This window comes from Aptenodytes forsteri, unplaced genomic scaffold (genome assembly GCF_000699145.1).
Source record: "Aptenodytes forsteri isolate BGI_AS27 unplaced genomic scaffold, ASM69914v1 Scaffold304, whole genome shotgun sequence".
Classification (NCBI taxonomy): Eukaryota; Metazoa; Chordata; class Aves; order Sphenisciformes; family Spheniscidae; genus Aptenodytes; species Aptenodytes forsteri.
Window position 1 is genome coordinate 585,580 of NW_008794886.1, and position 16,386 is coordinate 601,965.

A 16,386-nucleotide genomic window follows, 5' to 3' on the forward strand; every position below is an offset into this window, starting at 1 on the left:
ATCCCTGGAGGTATTTAAAAGACGTGTAGATGAGGCGCTGAGGGACATGGTTTAGTGGGCCTGGTGGTGTTGGGTCGACGGTTGGACTCGATGATCTTAGAGGTCTTTTCCAACCTTAATGATTCTATGATTTTAATAACAGACAGATAATTAGCAGATGCATTTTCATGGCTTGGTGGACCATATTTTCAGCCTGAGATATGGTCAAACCTTTATCCATTGTAGAAACTTGTGTCCCAGTTACATGAGTCTTTTTTCCATCCTAAAATGGAAGGATTTTCTCTTAGTTCCCTGAGCATGTGTCTCAGTACAGTTTCCAAATATCTTTTTGTGGGAAAGTGGAGAGAATATTGTCCCATCGCTCCTTGTCAGGGCTCTCTGGGGATCTTTGAGGGCTTTTCCATCAATTAATTACTCTGTTTTACAGTGAAACCATAAGTTTGGGCTGATCTTCCTCCTGAGCCAGCTTTTGAACCCGCAGCTGTATGTTCTCTCCTCTGTAGAGTCACAGAAGTGCTGGTTGGAAGGGTTCTCCAAAGTTCTACTCCGAGAAGGACTACGTTAGGTCAGCTATGGCTCTGTCCAGCCAAGCCTTAGAAACCTTCTGCAGGAAACCATCTGCAGGATGGTGGTGCTGCAGTCTTTCTGGTGGCCTGTTCTGGGGCTGTACTGCTCTCCTGGGAAGGTTTTTTTTGCTGAAGTCTGAGTCCAACCTGAACCTCCGAAACCACAGTTTGTGGATGTTGGCCATGTTCATTACATCATCTGCCACTTCCAGGAAGAGTTTCACTCAGTCATCTTTTGTAAGTGCCCTGCAAGCAGTTGTAGGCTGCTTGCTTTTTTTGTCATGTGATCTGGGTCTGGACCCTCTACAGTTTTTCCCTGTCTCTCTTGAACTCAATGGGCAAAAGCTGAACACAATATTCCAGGTGCATCCTCACCAGTGCTGAGTAAAAAGGGCAATAACTTCCCTCGATCTGCTGGCCAGGCTGCTTGTTATGTAGCCCAGTATGCAGCCTGCCTTATTCTCACGACATTTGTGAGAGTGCATTACAGGCTCATACTCAGCCTGGCAGTCATTGTAAATCCCTTTTCAGCCTCTTGAACGGAGCTGCCACTTGGGCAGTCGCTCCTGAGCCTGGACCAATGTGTTGGGTTGGTCCACCCCAGATGCACACCTTTCTTCTTCCCATTGTTGAACTTCATGAGGTTTCTGTTAGCCTGGTCCTCAAATTTCCCAAGACCCCTCTGGTTTGAAGCTTTGCATTTCACTATGTCAGACACTCCCCCTAATTTAATATCATCTGTACTTTTGCCGAGGGTGTCTTCTGTGTGATCTGCATTGTTTATGAGGGTGTTGAACAAGATGGGCCCCAGGTCTGGCCTCTAGAGCACTCTGCTTATTACTGGCTGCCTAATCATTAATCACTACCTTTTCATGCAGCAGTCCACTCAATTCTCAGCCCACCTAGCTGTCCATGTGTCTGGTCCATAGCTCCTCAGTTTCCAAATGAGAATGCTGTGGGAGTCGGTGTCAGAAGCCTTGCTGGAGTTGTGGTGTGTCACATCCACCACTCCCCCCTTGCCCACAGAAAACAGTCGTATTATATTGGTTAAGCACAGTTTGCTGTTGGGAAATCCATATTGACTGTTCCTGTTTGCCTTCTTGTCCTTCAAATGTTTGTGCACAAAGAGGACATGCTCCATGGCCTTAACAAGGCTGAGGAAGGGCTGACTCTCCTTCCCTTCTCAAAGGTGAGTGTCACATTCGGGACCAGTTGGCAGGGACCTTCCAAATCACCATGAGTTCTCCTAGGGAATAGACGGCAGCCTCGCGATTGCTTCAGCAGCTCCCTCAGCCCCCGCTGCTGAATCCCACTGGGCCTGTGGACCTGGATGCAGCAGCTCTTCTAAGAAGTCCCTAACCTGTTGCTTCCCCACTACTGGCTGTGCATCTTATATTGTCCGCTACACTCCAAGGTCTGGGAGCATGTTTTGTCCATGAACACCGAGACATAAAACGAAGTTAAGCACTTTGGTCATATCTGTACTGTCCATGGCTGATTTTTCATCAGCAGACTCGCATTTTCCCTGAACTTCCTTTTGGTGCCAGTGTACCACTACAAGATGTCCTTGTTCTGCTTAATATCTTTTGATAGTCTTTGCTCCAGCTGGGCTTTGGCCTTCCTGATACTGTCCCTAGTCCTTGAGCAATATTTTTATTGTTTTGGTGCCTATCACTGTTTCTCGTTCTTGCATGTGCTCTTTGCATTTTAGTTCATTAAGAAGCTTGCTACCTTATCAAGCAAGCCTTCTGCAAAAATATCCAGTCTTCCTAAATGATAGGGTTGGTGGGTTGTTCCTGAGATCTCAAAAATTTTTCTTTGAAAACCAGCACCCCCTTCCCTTTGTCTGCTTCTCAGGAAGCTGAAGTCTGTCCTGAACCTCAGGGTCCTAGCTCTGCTCTGCTACTCACCTTTCAAGCCTTCCTCCAGATGCTCAGTGCAGCCATGTCGCAGTTGCTGCAGCCCAAGCTGCCCTGTGACCACATTCACCGCCAGCTTTTCCCTGTTGGTGAGCAGCAAGCCAAGCAGAAGTTCACCTCTAGCAGCGCTCTCCGGTGTTTGTGTTCGGAAATTGTCACCAGCGGTCTGGGAGCCTCCTGGGTTCCTTGGCCAGTGATCCATTGCCTTCCCAGCAGATGTCTGGACAGTTGAAATCCCAGAGAGGGTGAGGGCTTGCAAGATGTCCACTAGTTGTTTATGGACAACCTCACCCACCACCTCCTCTTGGGCAGTGGTAACAGACCCAGCATCCCTCCTGCTCCTAGCCTAGATCCAGAGACTCTCAGAAGGCGTATCTGTGCTCCCGCACTGCAGCTCTGTGCAATTGGGAGCTCCATCACGTGGAGACACCTCCCTTCCCTGCCTGTCCTTCCTGAACAGCCTGTAGGCAGCTGTGGCCACGTCCTGATCAATGCGTGCTGTCCCAAGTCTCTGAGTCTGACCACATCATAGCCCTGTGACTGCAGCAGGATGTGCAGTTCTTCGTGCTGTCCGTGCTCTGTGAACCTGAGGAAAGCCTCCGAATGCCCAGTCCTCTGGCAAGAAAATTTATGTCCCCCTGTGGACCTTTACTGGCATACCTTCTCCATACCTTCCTCTCTTATCTCTGGGCTTAGGTCCCCTTTATCTGATGAACCTAGTTTAAAACCCTTCTCTCCACACCAGCAAGTGTGGTTGCAAAGTTCTTCTTCCCTCTTGTAGTTATACAGGGTCTTTCTCTTCCTGGTAGTCTTCCATCATCCTCCAGTGAGGCACCAGGATCAAGGAAGGTGAATCGTAGCTGGCAGCATCAGCTGCACAGCCAGGCATCAATCTGGCAGATGTGTGCACTTCACAGTGGGTCTTTTCCTTCAGCCAGAAGAGTTTCTGGGGACAGACTCTGCTGAGAACACAGCTGGAACATACTCTTACTGTGGTCATCACCCTTGACCCCAAAGCCCTGCAGTCACCTTTGAGCTGCTCAAGGTTTTTCCTGGATGTATCACTGTTACCTACCTGGATGAGCAACAGGGGGTAGTAATCAGAAGGGCAGAGGAGTCCCAAAATCTTTCCACAACACCGCCAATCCAGGCCCTGGGGCAGGCAGCAAACCTTCCAGGACAGTAGTTCTGGCTGGCACATGGTGTCTCTGTCTCATGTCTGGTGACAGCCTTCCCCGTGACAATAACATGGGCTAGGGTAGTGAGGAAGAGCCCTAAATAAGGTTTCTCACTCTTTTCCAGCACAAAGTGACCTAGCAGAAACACTGAAGGTTTTTAGCCAAGGTAGCCTCTGAATTGTATCTGTTTTCTTTCCTGAGCTTTGTTCTTCCAAGGCAAAGGTCTCTCTCCATTTTAAATGCATTTTGTTGTTCTTTATTCATTTGACAAAATCTGTTAGGAAGACTCCTGCACCTCTCGTGTTCTGCAGCAGAGATGTCTGACAAGGCAGTATCTGAGTGCAGAGACTGTCTTACTGGAGAGCAGCGCAGGGCAAGACTTTGTGTGGTAGCTGAGGTGGAGCTGCCAGCAACTCTCCAGGCATATTTCAGTAGGGCTCAGGTGTCTTCCAGGTTGCCTTTGGGAAATGTCTCCATTCTTGAGTTCAGGGCGTACCACACTTAATGTCATTGCCAGTGCTGCAACCTTCAGGTGAGACGCAGGGATGGGGAAAGCAGTGCCGTCACCTCCCCAGCTAGGAACTCGGTCTGCTGTTGTCACCTTTTCACTTCAATCTTGCTGTGTGGCATGAACCGTTGAGTGAGAATGCACATAGGTAAGTGAATTGAAGGAGAAAAGAAGGTAACTGCTCGCATGTTCCTAGGAATTCGGCATCCAGCGCACAGTCACCCCGTCTTCTGGGCTCTTTCACTCAGAACTGAAAGGTTTGCCAGAACGATAGGAGTAGATGGGCTTTACCCTTTCATACTACATTCAGACAGCCTGGGTCAACAGATCCTGCAGATACTGCTAAGGCAAAGAGTGTCTGTGCTTGAGTCCTGGGATGGATACTCAACCAGAGTTTGAAAGTGCTTGTGGGCAGTGCATCCTGAAGATGCTCTACTTACTGGTAGGTAATCTTTAAAAGGCAGGGGAAATGGATGTGACTGTTACAATGTCATGTAGCTGGGTGAAATGCAGTAGCACAAAGATGTGGTGTTTCTTGAGGGAAGATTTCAAACTGCAAAGATTTAGGCAGTCATGCAGAGTTCAGCAATGGGCTTTATTGAGATGTCTTTGAACGGAGTGGAATTTGAATCTGGTAGCTGCTGCAGAGGGTACCCAGGTGACTGCCTCTCCGTGCCTGGCACCAGAACGAAATACATGCAGACAATTAACACCGTTATGCAATTAGTGCTCACGCAGCTCACTGGAGTCAGTGGGACAGTGCCAGGCTGTGAAAGTGCCACAGTTTAGGACTAGATTAGACCTATTGGGGCATGGGATTTTGAAAATCCTACTTTAACTGACCAGGATTCAAGATCACGGTCTATAGCGTCTAGCCTTGTATCTTCCTCTGAGCCTGGCAGGTTTTAGATCCTTGATTTTTTTTTCCTTGAGGAGGCTGTAACTAGTGATGTAGACAACAGCCTTTGTACGTATACCATTCTATACATACATTGAGCATGTGTGCGTATACAGACAGGACTTACGGACAGTTAATACAAATATGGATATAAATTTGTGGATATTTCCATTACTTAGGTCTGTATTCTATACTCGTACAAAAGCATTGTTAGAAGAAAAGAAAATTGCACCTAACAATTGACCTGGGATCTCACTGCCAAAACAGTGGGGTGTGTAGGCCAGTGAGAAGCTTCTGGGGCGGTGTCTGGATTGGTGCTGAAAAGACTCCACCAGTCACCTTTCCGTACGGGTAAGGAGAAAACCTGCTATGGCAGAGGTTAGTTCAACAGGGGGACATATTCTGAACGTCTCTTCTGCCTCTAGTGAAATATTGTTGCTGTGAGATAATGTAATCTAGTATTAATTTCATTTGACAGATTAAAAAAAAAGAATTGATGGCTCCAATAAAAATGTGCAGGTGTAGCAGCAGATCTGATGGTCGGGCTCTGGCTGTGCTTATCATGTGCAGAGCATGTCAGCAACCCGTGAGTGTCTCCTGGGGAGGGAAGAGTGCCATTTTTCTGAACCTCAGAGTTTTTGATATTTGGGAACATAAATTTTACATAATTAACAAAAATCTAAGGGTTATTTGAGGACACATTGCTAAACGCAGTCCAAAAAATCAAGGGGGGAAAATCTGCTGGGCAAGACATCACCCACTTCAGCGAGATAATGAAGGAGCAGTTAAATATTACTTACAGATACACGTATCCCCTTCTTACTGGAAAGGTTAGCAAGTAAAGGAAAAGGAAATGCGGTTAATTTGAGCTAAAGTGTGTAGGAGGTTGATAAGGGGAGCCAAAGGAAATATCAAAGGCCACTATGTAAAAATAATAAGAAATTTTAGAGCATTAAAAGAAAAAAAAAAAAGTCTGGTAGAGATTCATTTCTATATGTAAATGATAAAATTGTATATTCTGGTGCAAAAAAAAAAGGCAGAAATGTTCTGTTCTGAGTTTGGAACAAATCAGGAGGATGTATCTATCCATATGATGTGCTTGGAACAGAAAGTTTCCCAGCTGTAACCAAGGAGAAAGTGAGATAGTATTTGCTAAAAATAAACATACTCAAATTAACAGGCTTGAATAACATATACCCAAGTGTCTAAAAGAGCCTAGCTGAGGAGTTGTCTGAACCACTGATGTTAATACCTCAAAATCTTGCTCATCCATGAAATTTCAAAGAGTTGGTAGAGGGCTGTTGCTATTCTAATATTTTGAGGGTACAAAATAGGTGATTCAGGAAACTATAGCTTGTTTAGCTCAGCATCAATGCTAGGTAAAATAACGAAGCAATTTGGAGCACAATCAATGAAGTATTAGAGAATGAAAATACAATTAATATCATACAGTGTGGTTCCATGGAAGGTGGAAACAAACCTGCTGTCTTTTCTTGACAGCATCATAGGACTGGTTAAAGTGAGGACTGTGTTTACATAGTATGTTTTGACTTCCTTAATAGCCATGTGACTTGTGTATAAATAACCTTACAATAAATGGAATTAACAGAACGAACGTGGCTTAGAAGCATTGCAGAATCATGCAGGGGCACATTTCAGAAAGCAGCTGCTAAGGGGAAGGTACCAGTGTGTCGGGCCATCACCAGCAAAGTTTCTTTACAGTTTTTGATCCCCGCAGCTCAAGACTTCTATCAGGGTTTCAAAATAGTGACAAAAACCCGTGTTTGTAGGATTGCAGGTATCACAAACAGTGGGGGAATAGCCAACAGTAAAGTTACTGCTGCAGAATGATCCAGCTTTCCTGCTGAAGCAGCCATGTTCCAGCAGACGATGCAAGGTGGCGTGTCTGCAAGCAAAGAATGTGGGTTACAGGATATGAAGCTACCCTGGAAAAATGTGATTCAGCAAAGGACATGGGTTTCTCCAAGATAATTGTGTTAATGTTAGCTGATTGCATAGGATGTGGCAGAGAGATTTTGTATATGTAAAGGACCAACTTCCAGAGTTATGTGAACTTGCATATTCTGGTTGCAGCTTTGGAAGATCACTAAAACATCACTTTGTGCAAGTCAGACATTCACACTGCGGGATGAATCTGGCATTACTGAGTGGAATTCTAAAAGGGCCTCAGAATGATTCACAAGCTGAAAAAAGGTTTGAGGCTTAAGGAGTCCATCTTGCTCAGCATATTGAAGCAGGGCTGATGAGGGCAATAGCTCTGGTGCGTGGGTATTTAATTCCATCGCCTGGCTTGGAGGGAGACAGCTCATTGCAGATCTCAGTGCATGTACAGAAGATCCCCTGGATAACCACAGTCATGGATTTTAGTGAAAACCCATTTCAAACATTTCTGCACCAGTACGTCCTATGCCCAGAGAATGAGATTGCCTGGGAGAGGTGGGAAAAAGAGTTTAGAGCTCAAGTTCTCAGAAGGTGTATCTTAGGATCTGGATGATCTTGCAGCCTTTCTCCAGTTTGAGTACTCTGAGATGCTGAAAGGGTGAAGCTGGCAATCAGAAATCCAGAGAGCTCCACTCTCTGGAGTGACATACGGGTTTGTTCCTGTTGGTGAAGATCTACCCCCAAAGCCCCCTGAGTTTTGCTAGTGGTCTGTGCATATCCTGGTTGATGGACCCATTGTCCTCCTGGTAGATGTCCATAACGGAGCTCTGGAGCAGAACAAACTTATTTCAGGCTTCAGAGCTTACGTGCCTCTAAGTAACTTCTTATTCCTGGGAACGTGCATGATTCAGGTGATTCATTGTCAGGTCAGGCTTCTTATGTACAGACAGAGACACATAATGAAGGTATGGACAGATACCACATAATGCATGGTTCTTCCAGTCTTTCCTCAGAACTCAGCCCTTCTAATTTTCTGATAATACTGTGAATTTCTCAAAGCTGCTTCTCACTGGTTAACATCATTTGGATAATGAAGTGTCCAGAATGGACCACAGCATGCTTGCTGAAGCTGCAGGGATAGTACCTTTATCCTCCTTCAACAATCAAACACAACGTTGTCATAGCTTTGGATACTGGTTGCCATTAAAGGATTCCTTCCTTGCACGGGGACAGAGTTTTCTGTTCTCTTTTTTCCACAGCCTGACTTTAGCTGGGAATATTTTGTCCCAGCACTGCTGGCACCATGCTAGGGGACTGCAGGATAGTACCATTGATCTCCACATAGGTGGCATCTCCTTGAGGAGGAAGTTTTCTCATGCTTTAGAATAGCCAGATGTGCTGAACCCAGGTCACAGTCCAGTACTCTGACCAGCTGCTTTTAGATATTCCACACGTGGCAGGTTCAGTGTTTCATACCAAATTCACTTATTTGAAGTTATTTGACATTATGCTTTTGTAATTTATGGATTTTGATTTAGCAGAGTGATACAGCAATGTACTTAAATGCAAATATAAATTACACTTAGCAGAGTATAGCAGATGCAATATACAGCTGAATCACCATACAGATGTGATTCTTGTTACCAGTCTCTATAATCTGCTCACCATCATGACACTGGCTGTCCCCAGTCACCTCAAAGGCATAAGTGGGTTGACAGCAGCTCAAGCCCGTTGCTGTCTTTGAGTTCTTTCTGTCTGTTGTTCAGTTTTTATATTCTCTGTCGGGCTAATCCACTTATACAGTCCTTCTCCCCATTCTGGTCTTGCTAACTTAGGAAGACTTTTGCACTCTTCTCATAAATTCGAGGGTGAAGTTATAGAGCTGGTTGACCCACTCAGCTGGTACAGCCAGTTGATCTAAAACAAAGACTGCCCTCTGGCCCCCTTGGTGTTGAGATTGGTTCAGCTTTCATTGCAACAGCTCTGGTCAATCACTCCCTACATTTTTCCCTGAGCTTCAAGAGCACATAGCCCTTGCCTATCTTTTCGGAGCTTTCTTCTGCTGTAGGGGTTCATTGGTCAGTCACAAGGGGGGAAATATTAGTGCTATTACTCGAGTCACGTAAGAGCTCATCCGGAGTAATACCCACCCCCCTAGAAATCTGTGTTCAAGAAAGATGAATTCAGGCTGGAACAGGAGCATAGAAAAGCTACTGAGATGATCAGGAGAATGGGGACATTATCTCCTGTGACAACTACTAAAGCTTCATGTCCTTATCAGCTTGCTGGGAGGGATCAGACAGTGTATGAAATGTCCCACTGGGCCAGACCGATGGTCCATTAGCCCAATTCCCCGCCCTTGACAGTGGCATTACAAGATGCTATTAATTAAGGAAAGCACATGTGCCTGGCCATTTTGGGTGGTCCATTCCCCTTGTGCCTTCCAGCATCCAATGTCGTCATACTGGGGGCGTTAGCAGGATGACCCTGTTCAGTCCTGTTGGTATCTGTGCAAGGACCTGCTCTCCAGGGATTCATCTAATCTCTCTCTGAACCTGCCAGTACTGTCCACCTCCACGGCCTCCCATGGCAGCCAGCTCCAGGCCACCATTGCCTGCTGCATAAAGAAGTCTTGCTTTTGTCTGGTTTTATCTGGTCTGCCGCTAGTCTCATTGAGAGCCCTCTCCTTCTAATGCTGCAGGATTTGGTGAACAGCAGCTCTGCCTTCACTGCATCCACTGCCTTGGGGAGTTTTGTAAGCCTTGGCCATGCGTCTCCCTGAGCCTTCTCTTCTCCAAACTGGAGAGTCCCAGCCTTCTCAGTCTGTCTTTGTAGGGCAGTTGCTCCATCCCCTTGACCATTTTAGTTGCCCTTTTCTGGCCCTTCTCTAGCTCCACTGCCTCCTCCTCGAGATGCTGAACCAGACCTGCACACAGCACTGAAGGCGTGCACATGCAGGATCAGCATAGCCCCAAATGACATTGCCCACCTTGCTTTCTATCTCTTCCCTGATATATTTTGCTGGTTGGTTTGGCTGCTGTTGTGCACTGAACCCATGATTTTGAGAGCTGTCACTATCCGCGCCAAGACCCATCTGGAGCTGTACCCAGCAGGTCCATGTTCAGCATCATGTAGCACGTTCAGATGACTCTTCCCTAGAAGCATTACTTTGCATGTATCTACATGGTGGCCCATCTGCCTCCTTTTGCCCTCTCACTCAGTTTGGGAGTCCTCCTGGAGCTCATCAGCATTGATGCATCATTGGCTACTCAGAAGATAGTTGCAGCAGTTTATAATGCCCAGACTTTGACATAGTGTCTTCACATTTCTGTGTATGTTCTTTTATGTTTTGTAGTCACTTTCTGCATAATTTGACTCTTGGTCTATTGTCTTCTTCCAGACCAAAAGCATATCTCCAAGAGCAGGGCATCCTCATCAGGTAGTTGTGTCCAAGAAACTGGAAGTTCTTCTTTATTGCTGGATCAAAACCAGTCACGTTTCCGCCACTGCCTGTCTGATCTCTCTCATTCCAACACCTCCCTGTTTGAGGGCCAGCAATCATTTAGAGTATATAATTCAACGGGCAGGACTCCCAGCCGCCGGTCTTCTTGAAGAGTCATCTCTGCACTTCATAGACTGGGACCAAAACCTGATTTTTCTGTGTCTCAGGCAATTCCCCTGTGTCACTCTAACGTCGTCAGACAGCCCCAGGCTGTCTGCATGACAGGGATCCTCCATGCATGGGTCTCAGAGAGATGAAACAGTTTGCTTTGTTCATTTTGCTGCCTCCTCTTTTTATGTCTAAGTGCTTTTCTTCCTCCTGTGGGAGATGGTATTGTGCTCCTGAGAGCACAGTTCTGACGTTTCGTTGCTGCTGAAGGTGGGGGGATGGCTTGGCTGAGATCCTTTCCCAGTTCAGCGGATCACAAGCAGCATCGAACCGCAGCCCCTGTTCCCTCTTGGGCACCTTAGGCCTGGGGTCTCTGGCTGTTGTGGCTTCACCTGGCAGCCTGTCGGTGTGTCCTGGTTTCGGCAGGGATAGAGTTAATTTCCTCCTGCCCAATTCTCTCCCCCATCCCACAGGGGGCGGGGGGGGGGGGGGGGGGGGGAGGAGGGGGGGGGGGGGCCGGGTTAATAAACCACAAGGTGGGCTGCAAGTGCTGGCCAGTGTCGGGTCTCCCTTCCCGCTGTGGAACAGCATCTTGAACCACTGGTTTGCTCACTGTTGATGAGAGCTCACCTCCCTATAGGTTATAAAACCAGCCTCGGTGCCAGGCTCTGTGATCTCAGTACACGCGGTTTATCATGCCGTATTGAGTCAGCCCAGCTTTGAAGCTGAAAAAGAACTGAAAATCTTCACACCATCTTCTCGGTGAGCTAACCTGTTTATCAGACATGTTCTTCTCTGTGTTTTGAATTTTCAAGAGCAACTGTTAGAGAATCTTTGCTCGGATGAGTGTTTAGCCAAAGTTGTTTGCAGTTGCAGAGTTCTATAGTTCATCTTCTTGGGTATCACCAGGAACCGGGGGTGAATCAGGATTTTGTTATTTTTCAGAAATTGTTTTTATTCCCAGACAGTTTTGCATAGTACAAGCCACTGTCTCACCAGTCTCTCCTGTGGTCAGTTTTACTGTATAACATTAATTCTTGACCTCCTGTGTTATTTTAGCCTCTTGACTGCTTTTCTTACCTGCTTTCTGCAAGATGCCGTTCCTGCTGGTCAGGTTGAGCTGCAGTTTCCTGGGTTTTGAGCACCTGCTTGGTTTTAATCCATCTTTCACAGAAAAGTCCTGGCAACGTGAGACCGATACTTTGAGGCTGTCACTGAAAGACCTTTAATGTGCTGTTTTAAACAGCAGCAGAGATGTTATTTTTTCCCATAGGCCAAATTATTTACATTCACACTCCAGTGACCAAGCTTTCCTTTGCAGACTTTATAACCTAGCCCAGCTCTTGCATGTCTCTGGCCAGTTTGGTTGGGGCTTTGGGTTGACGTCCTTCTGGTCAAGGGTGTTTCAGAGAGTCACAGGGTCAAGTCGGCATTCCCGGGCAAGCGTGGCACTGAGACTCTCTGCACTTACTGGACAGCATCATGTTCTTCTTGTCTTTCATGGCTGGCCCTTAGCGTGCTTTGTAAAGCTGGTGTTGCTCTCCCCATGGCTGCTTTTTCATGCTCTGGACAGTCAAGGAGTGCCCAGCGGTGGATGAAGTTGCACAATACGGGATAAGTTGGTGTCTTAGGGTTTTTGTAGGAGTTGTCCATCAGCGGGCACATTTGAAACACGTTGGTACCTTTTCCTCATCCCTGATCTCACCAAGTTATAAACAATTGAAAAATCAACATTTTTCCATCTGTCACTTACTGTCAGCAAAAATGCCAACAGTCTGCCAGAACACCAACGGGATACGGTGCTTGGGTCATGCTTCTGCCAGGCAGTGGGTGCCACAGCATTCGGTGCTCTTTCTCCTGGAGACCACGTACCCTGGCTTGTGCCACCAGTGCTGCGCCAGGGTGGAGCAGAGGGAGAAGGTCTCACCTTTCTAGCCCACAGGGTGAAAACCTCCCACTCCTGCTTCTCTGTATCCGAGTAACCTAAAAAATCTGAACTGCTGCCCATTTGGGTGGACAAGTTTGGATGATTAAAAATTAAACAGAAAGCACGGGCATGTTCTGTCAGTATTTCTGTTCTTTATTTGGAAGGGAGCAGGGTGATGGTCATGTATCACATGCAGACGATGAAACGCTTTCCAAGCCATTAGTAACTCAAGCTGTAAGCATCTTCCAGGTGGTAATTTTTCAGTATTTGCATTTTGTAATTGTATGATGCTGGGGCAATGCCAGGGAGACTGGCAGAGCGCTGGCGTTTGGAAGGGGCAAGGGGATGATCCAGTTAATTATAAACCTGTGAATCTGATATCAGTTGCTGGCAAAAAAAAAAAAAAAATCTGATACTGTAGGCAGTTGATAAAGAGTTAAAGAGTAGAATATAATTACCAGCAGAAAACCTCACAAAACAAATTTCATTTATTTGAGGTGTTAGATTTGTTTGATAAAGGTAACTGTTTAGATGTAATAGATTTTGTTTACCACTGTAGAACATTCCCATTACAAAAGCCGCGGTGTACAAAACCAGTGGAGCACCTGGGAAGTGGTTCAGAAATTTGCCAGATGACGGGTCTTGGCAAGTACTTGTCAGCAAGGAACCGCCGCTGGCCGGGATTTCTAGTGTGTCTCTCCAGGACTTAGCTCAAGATCCGATGCTACATGGTGATTTCATACACGTTCTAGAAATGAACCTGAAATCACGGCTAATAAGTAATAGATGTGCAGGGGACCCGTGAGCTGCAGTGCTGGGGATATGCCGTGCAGCCCTGGGCTCCGCTGTGCGACGGTGCTTTGGAAAACTAAAGGGCTTGCAAAGACAAACTGCTGAAGTGGTTTAGGATCAGGAGAAAATACAGGATAACCGTGCTCCAGGATTCAATCCATTCCATCCAGTTCATCCAAAAAAAAAAGATTAAGGGGTGATTTAACTAGAGTAGACTGGTAATTTCATCAAAATCAAATTTCCTGAGGAAAACGTGTGTTTTCATGAAAATTGAATAATTATTGAATCAATTACAATCAAAATTGAATCAATTGGATAATTGAATATTTGAAATAAAATTATTATTTCAAAAGCTTTGCATCTTAGGAAATGCTGATGTTCCACTTCAGAATTTAGTTCAACGACTTTTTCCATTTTTATACTTTTTACAGTTTTTCATAGAAAACAGCACTACGGCTCATGTATTGCAAATGTAATAACCTACATACTTTTAATTATTTAAATGACAGTTCAGTCTACCCTGAATTAGTATTAATAAAAACACTTTAGACTTCACTCTAAGATGAAACATCTCCAGCTGGAGTAGAAACACATAAAACCCAAGCATTCTTGAAATGCCGAAGTTTCCAGCATCCAGGACAATTCTCCATTTCAGTCTGTTGTACTTGTGATCCCACGCACTGTGGTGCAGGGACGATGCTGGTAGTGAGGGAGGTGGGACTGTGCGTGAGGAACGGTAGCACAAGAGCCTGTGACTGAAAATGGATTTCTTGATAGTAATATAGGAATGCTTTTTTTTTTTTTAAGCGGTGGGAATTACTAAACACTTGGAACAAACCTGCAGAGGAAAGGTTGAATTCTCCATCTTGTGGTGTCTTTGAGACCTGAAGCCAGTGGCATGCAACAGCTTAGCTATAATGCTTCTGGTCTTGAACTTAGGGTGACGAAATTAATGTTGCATGGACAACCTAAATCCTGTCATTACCTGTCTTTTGAGTGTTCCACTTCTGGAAACATAAATATTAATGTAAATATTAACATAGGTGATTCTATATTTATTGCCCATAGAGGATCACTTGTCTCTTATTTGCTGTCAGTTATTCTCTTACACCTAGAGTAGCAGCAGCCCTGGAGTACACCGTACATTTCAAAAGTGAACGCCAAAGTGTGCAAACACGTCTGGATTTTTACAAAGTGGGTAATTAAGCCGCAAAAGTTGAAATCAGTTTTTCTAGCGGTGAGGCGTCTGACCTGTGGCATCCTCATCCCCATTACACCTCAACCTCAGTTACCCAAAGTGAGGGTCCATCTGTTAATGCCCCATGAAGAACCTTGTGCTCATTGCTACTTGGTAGATACCCAAGTACTGAGGTTTCATTTTCCAGTTTACTTCTTGGTTTTGTGTCTTAGAGATTGCCTAGCCTGCCATCACAGCCCAGTGCTTGTTGTCCAAGAAGCTAATAGGTTATGCTAGTGCTAAAAATGACAACAGGAGTGGGCTTCCACGTGTCCTGCAGACCCCTGGAAGGAGTCAATCAGCGTGTCGATAGCTGGGGGATCAGATAAGTGTCTCCATCTGTATAACACAGGTTGCTGCTGGTGGGGACAGGGTGGCTGAGCTGTTCGGGGCGATCCTTCTGCATGCCACTCTGCACGGGTGCCTGTGCTCTTCCAGCGCCTCTTGCAGACCTGTGGCACAGCTCAAGACTTATCCAGGAGTCTCCCCTGTAGTTGCCAAATACCCAGGCAGAACTAGGAAATACCCAATTTTTAGTGATCTGCCTTGACTGCCCAGTAGGGAGGGGGAGGTCTAGCTCTTGCCGCCTACCTGCAGCCCTGGTGTGCACTAGTTTGCACTGGCCTGTTGCAGGTCTCAGCTTCTCCAGAAGGTTGAGGTCATTAGTAGGTGACATCCCACAGGGACAGCTTAAATACAAAAATGTGCTAGGCTGTAAAAACAGATGCAGAGATGCAAAATCATCTGGTTTTGTGGCTTGCCATACGTGGGTCTTGCCCTCTGCCCACTCTCTTTGTGACAGCCAGCCTTTACACTGCTCTCTTTTTATTTGTGTCCTAGGTGAATGGTGTCAACGTGGTGAAGGTGGGGCACAAGCAGGTGGTCTCCTTGATCCGGCAAGGGGGGAACCACCTGGTGATGAAGGTTGTTTCCGTCAGCCGCAAGCCAGAATCAGAAGAAGTTGTTCGGAAGAAGGGTAGGTGTGGAGTCTCGTGGTTCTCTGAACGGGGCTTGCATCACCTAAATGTGAGCAGGCGTGCAGAAGCCCGTGGGTCTGCTGGGAGGAGCCCAGCATGGGTGGATGGCCATGAGGCTGCTGAGCTGCAGCTGGTGCAGAAGGAGGGCACCGCGAGGGGAAGACCTGCCCGTCCCGGCACAGCAACCTCTGCATACGCAGCTCTGCCACACCGGGACGCACCGACGGCTGCGGCTGGGAGCAGCGCAGGGGGGATGGGGGCGGTGGTCAGGTGGAGGGGCTGCAGCAGAGCACTGCCACTGATGCTGGGGAAGCCAGGCACAGCCAGCAGCTCTGTTCTCACACCAGAGCTGTGTGTGCTCAGCAAAGGCTGGACATGGCTCCTCCTTGGGGACAGAGCTGCTTCTGGCGCCTGCAGCCCGTGGTACCAGCAGCAGGCTGTGCTGGAGAGCAGAGACTCTCCCTGTCCTGAGGGGGGTCATGGTGGGTGAACTGCCCCTGCTTCAGGGTGCATGGGTGTGTTGTGGTGGGGAACCGGCCCCGCTGTGTGAGGGGGGTTGTGATGGAGAGCTGCCCCTCCTAAGTGTGGGGCTGTCAGAGAACTGTCCCTGTGGGGATGCGGGGGGTGTTGGGGTGGAGGATGGTGCCTACAGGAGTGCAGGGGGTGCCAGGGTGGAGAACAGCCCCCATGGCGGTGGAGGTGCCAGGGTGGAGCCTGTCCTCTCGGGAATGCCATGGCTGGGAACTGCCCCATGGGCTGGGAGCTCCTGGGGGCACGGCCAGTCCTGGGGCTGCCGGCTGCATGTGGGACTTGCCCTCACGCAGGGGAGGGCAGGCAGCCGGGGGGCCCCCAAGACAGCCCTGGGCCTCCGC

General features: G+C 47.1%; 1 protein-coding gene across 1 annotated transcript in view; it reads left to right on the top strand.

The window, feature by feature from the left end:
• SHANK3 (SH3 and multiple ankyrin repeat domains 3) overlaps positions 1 to 16,386 on the top strand; it is a 309,446-nt gene that overhangs the window by 243,530 nt on the left and 49,530 nt on the right. The window contains exon 12 of the mRNA XM_019470891.1: positions 15,378 to 15,513. Coding sequence (XP_019326436.1) covers positions 15,378 to 15,513 — 136 coding nt within the window. The remainder of the gene's footprint in view (positions 1 to 15,377; positions 15,514 to 16,386) is intronic.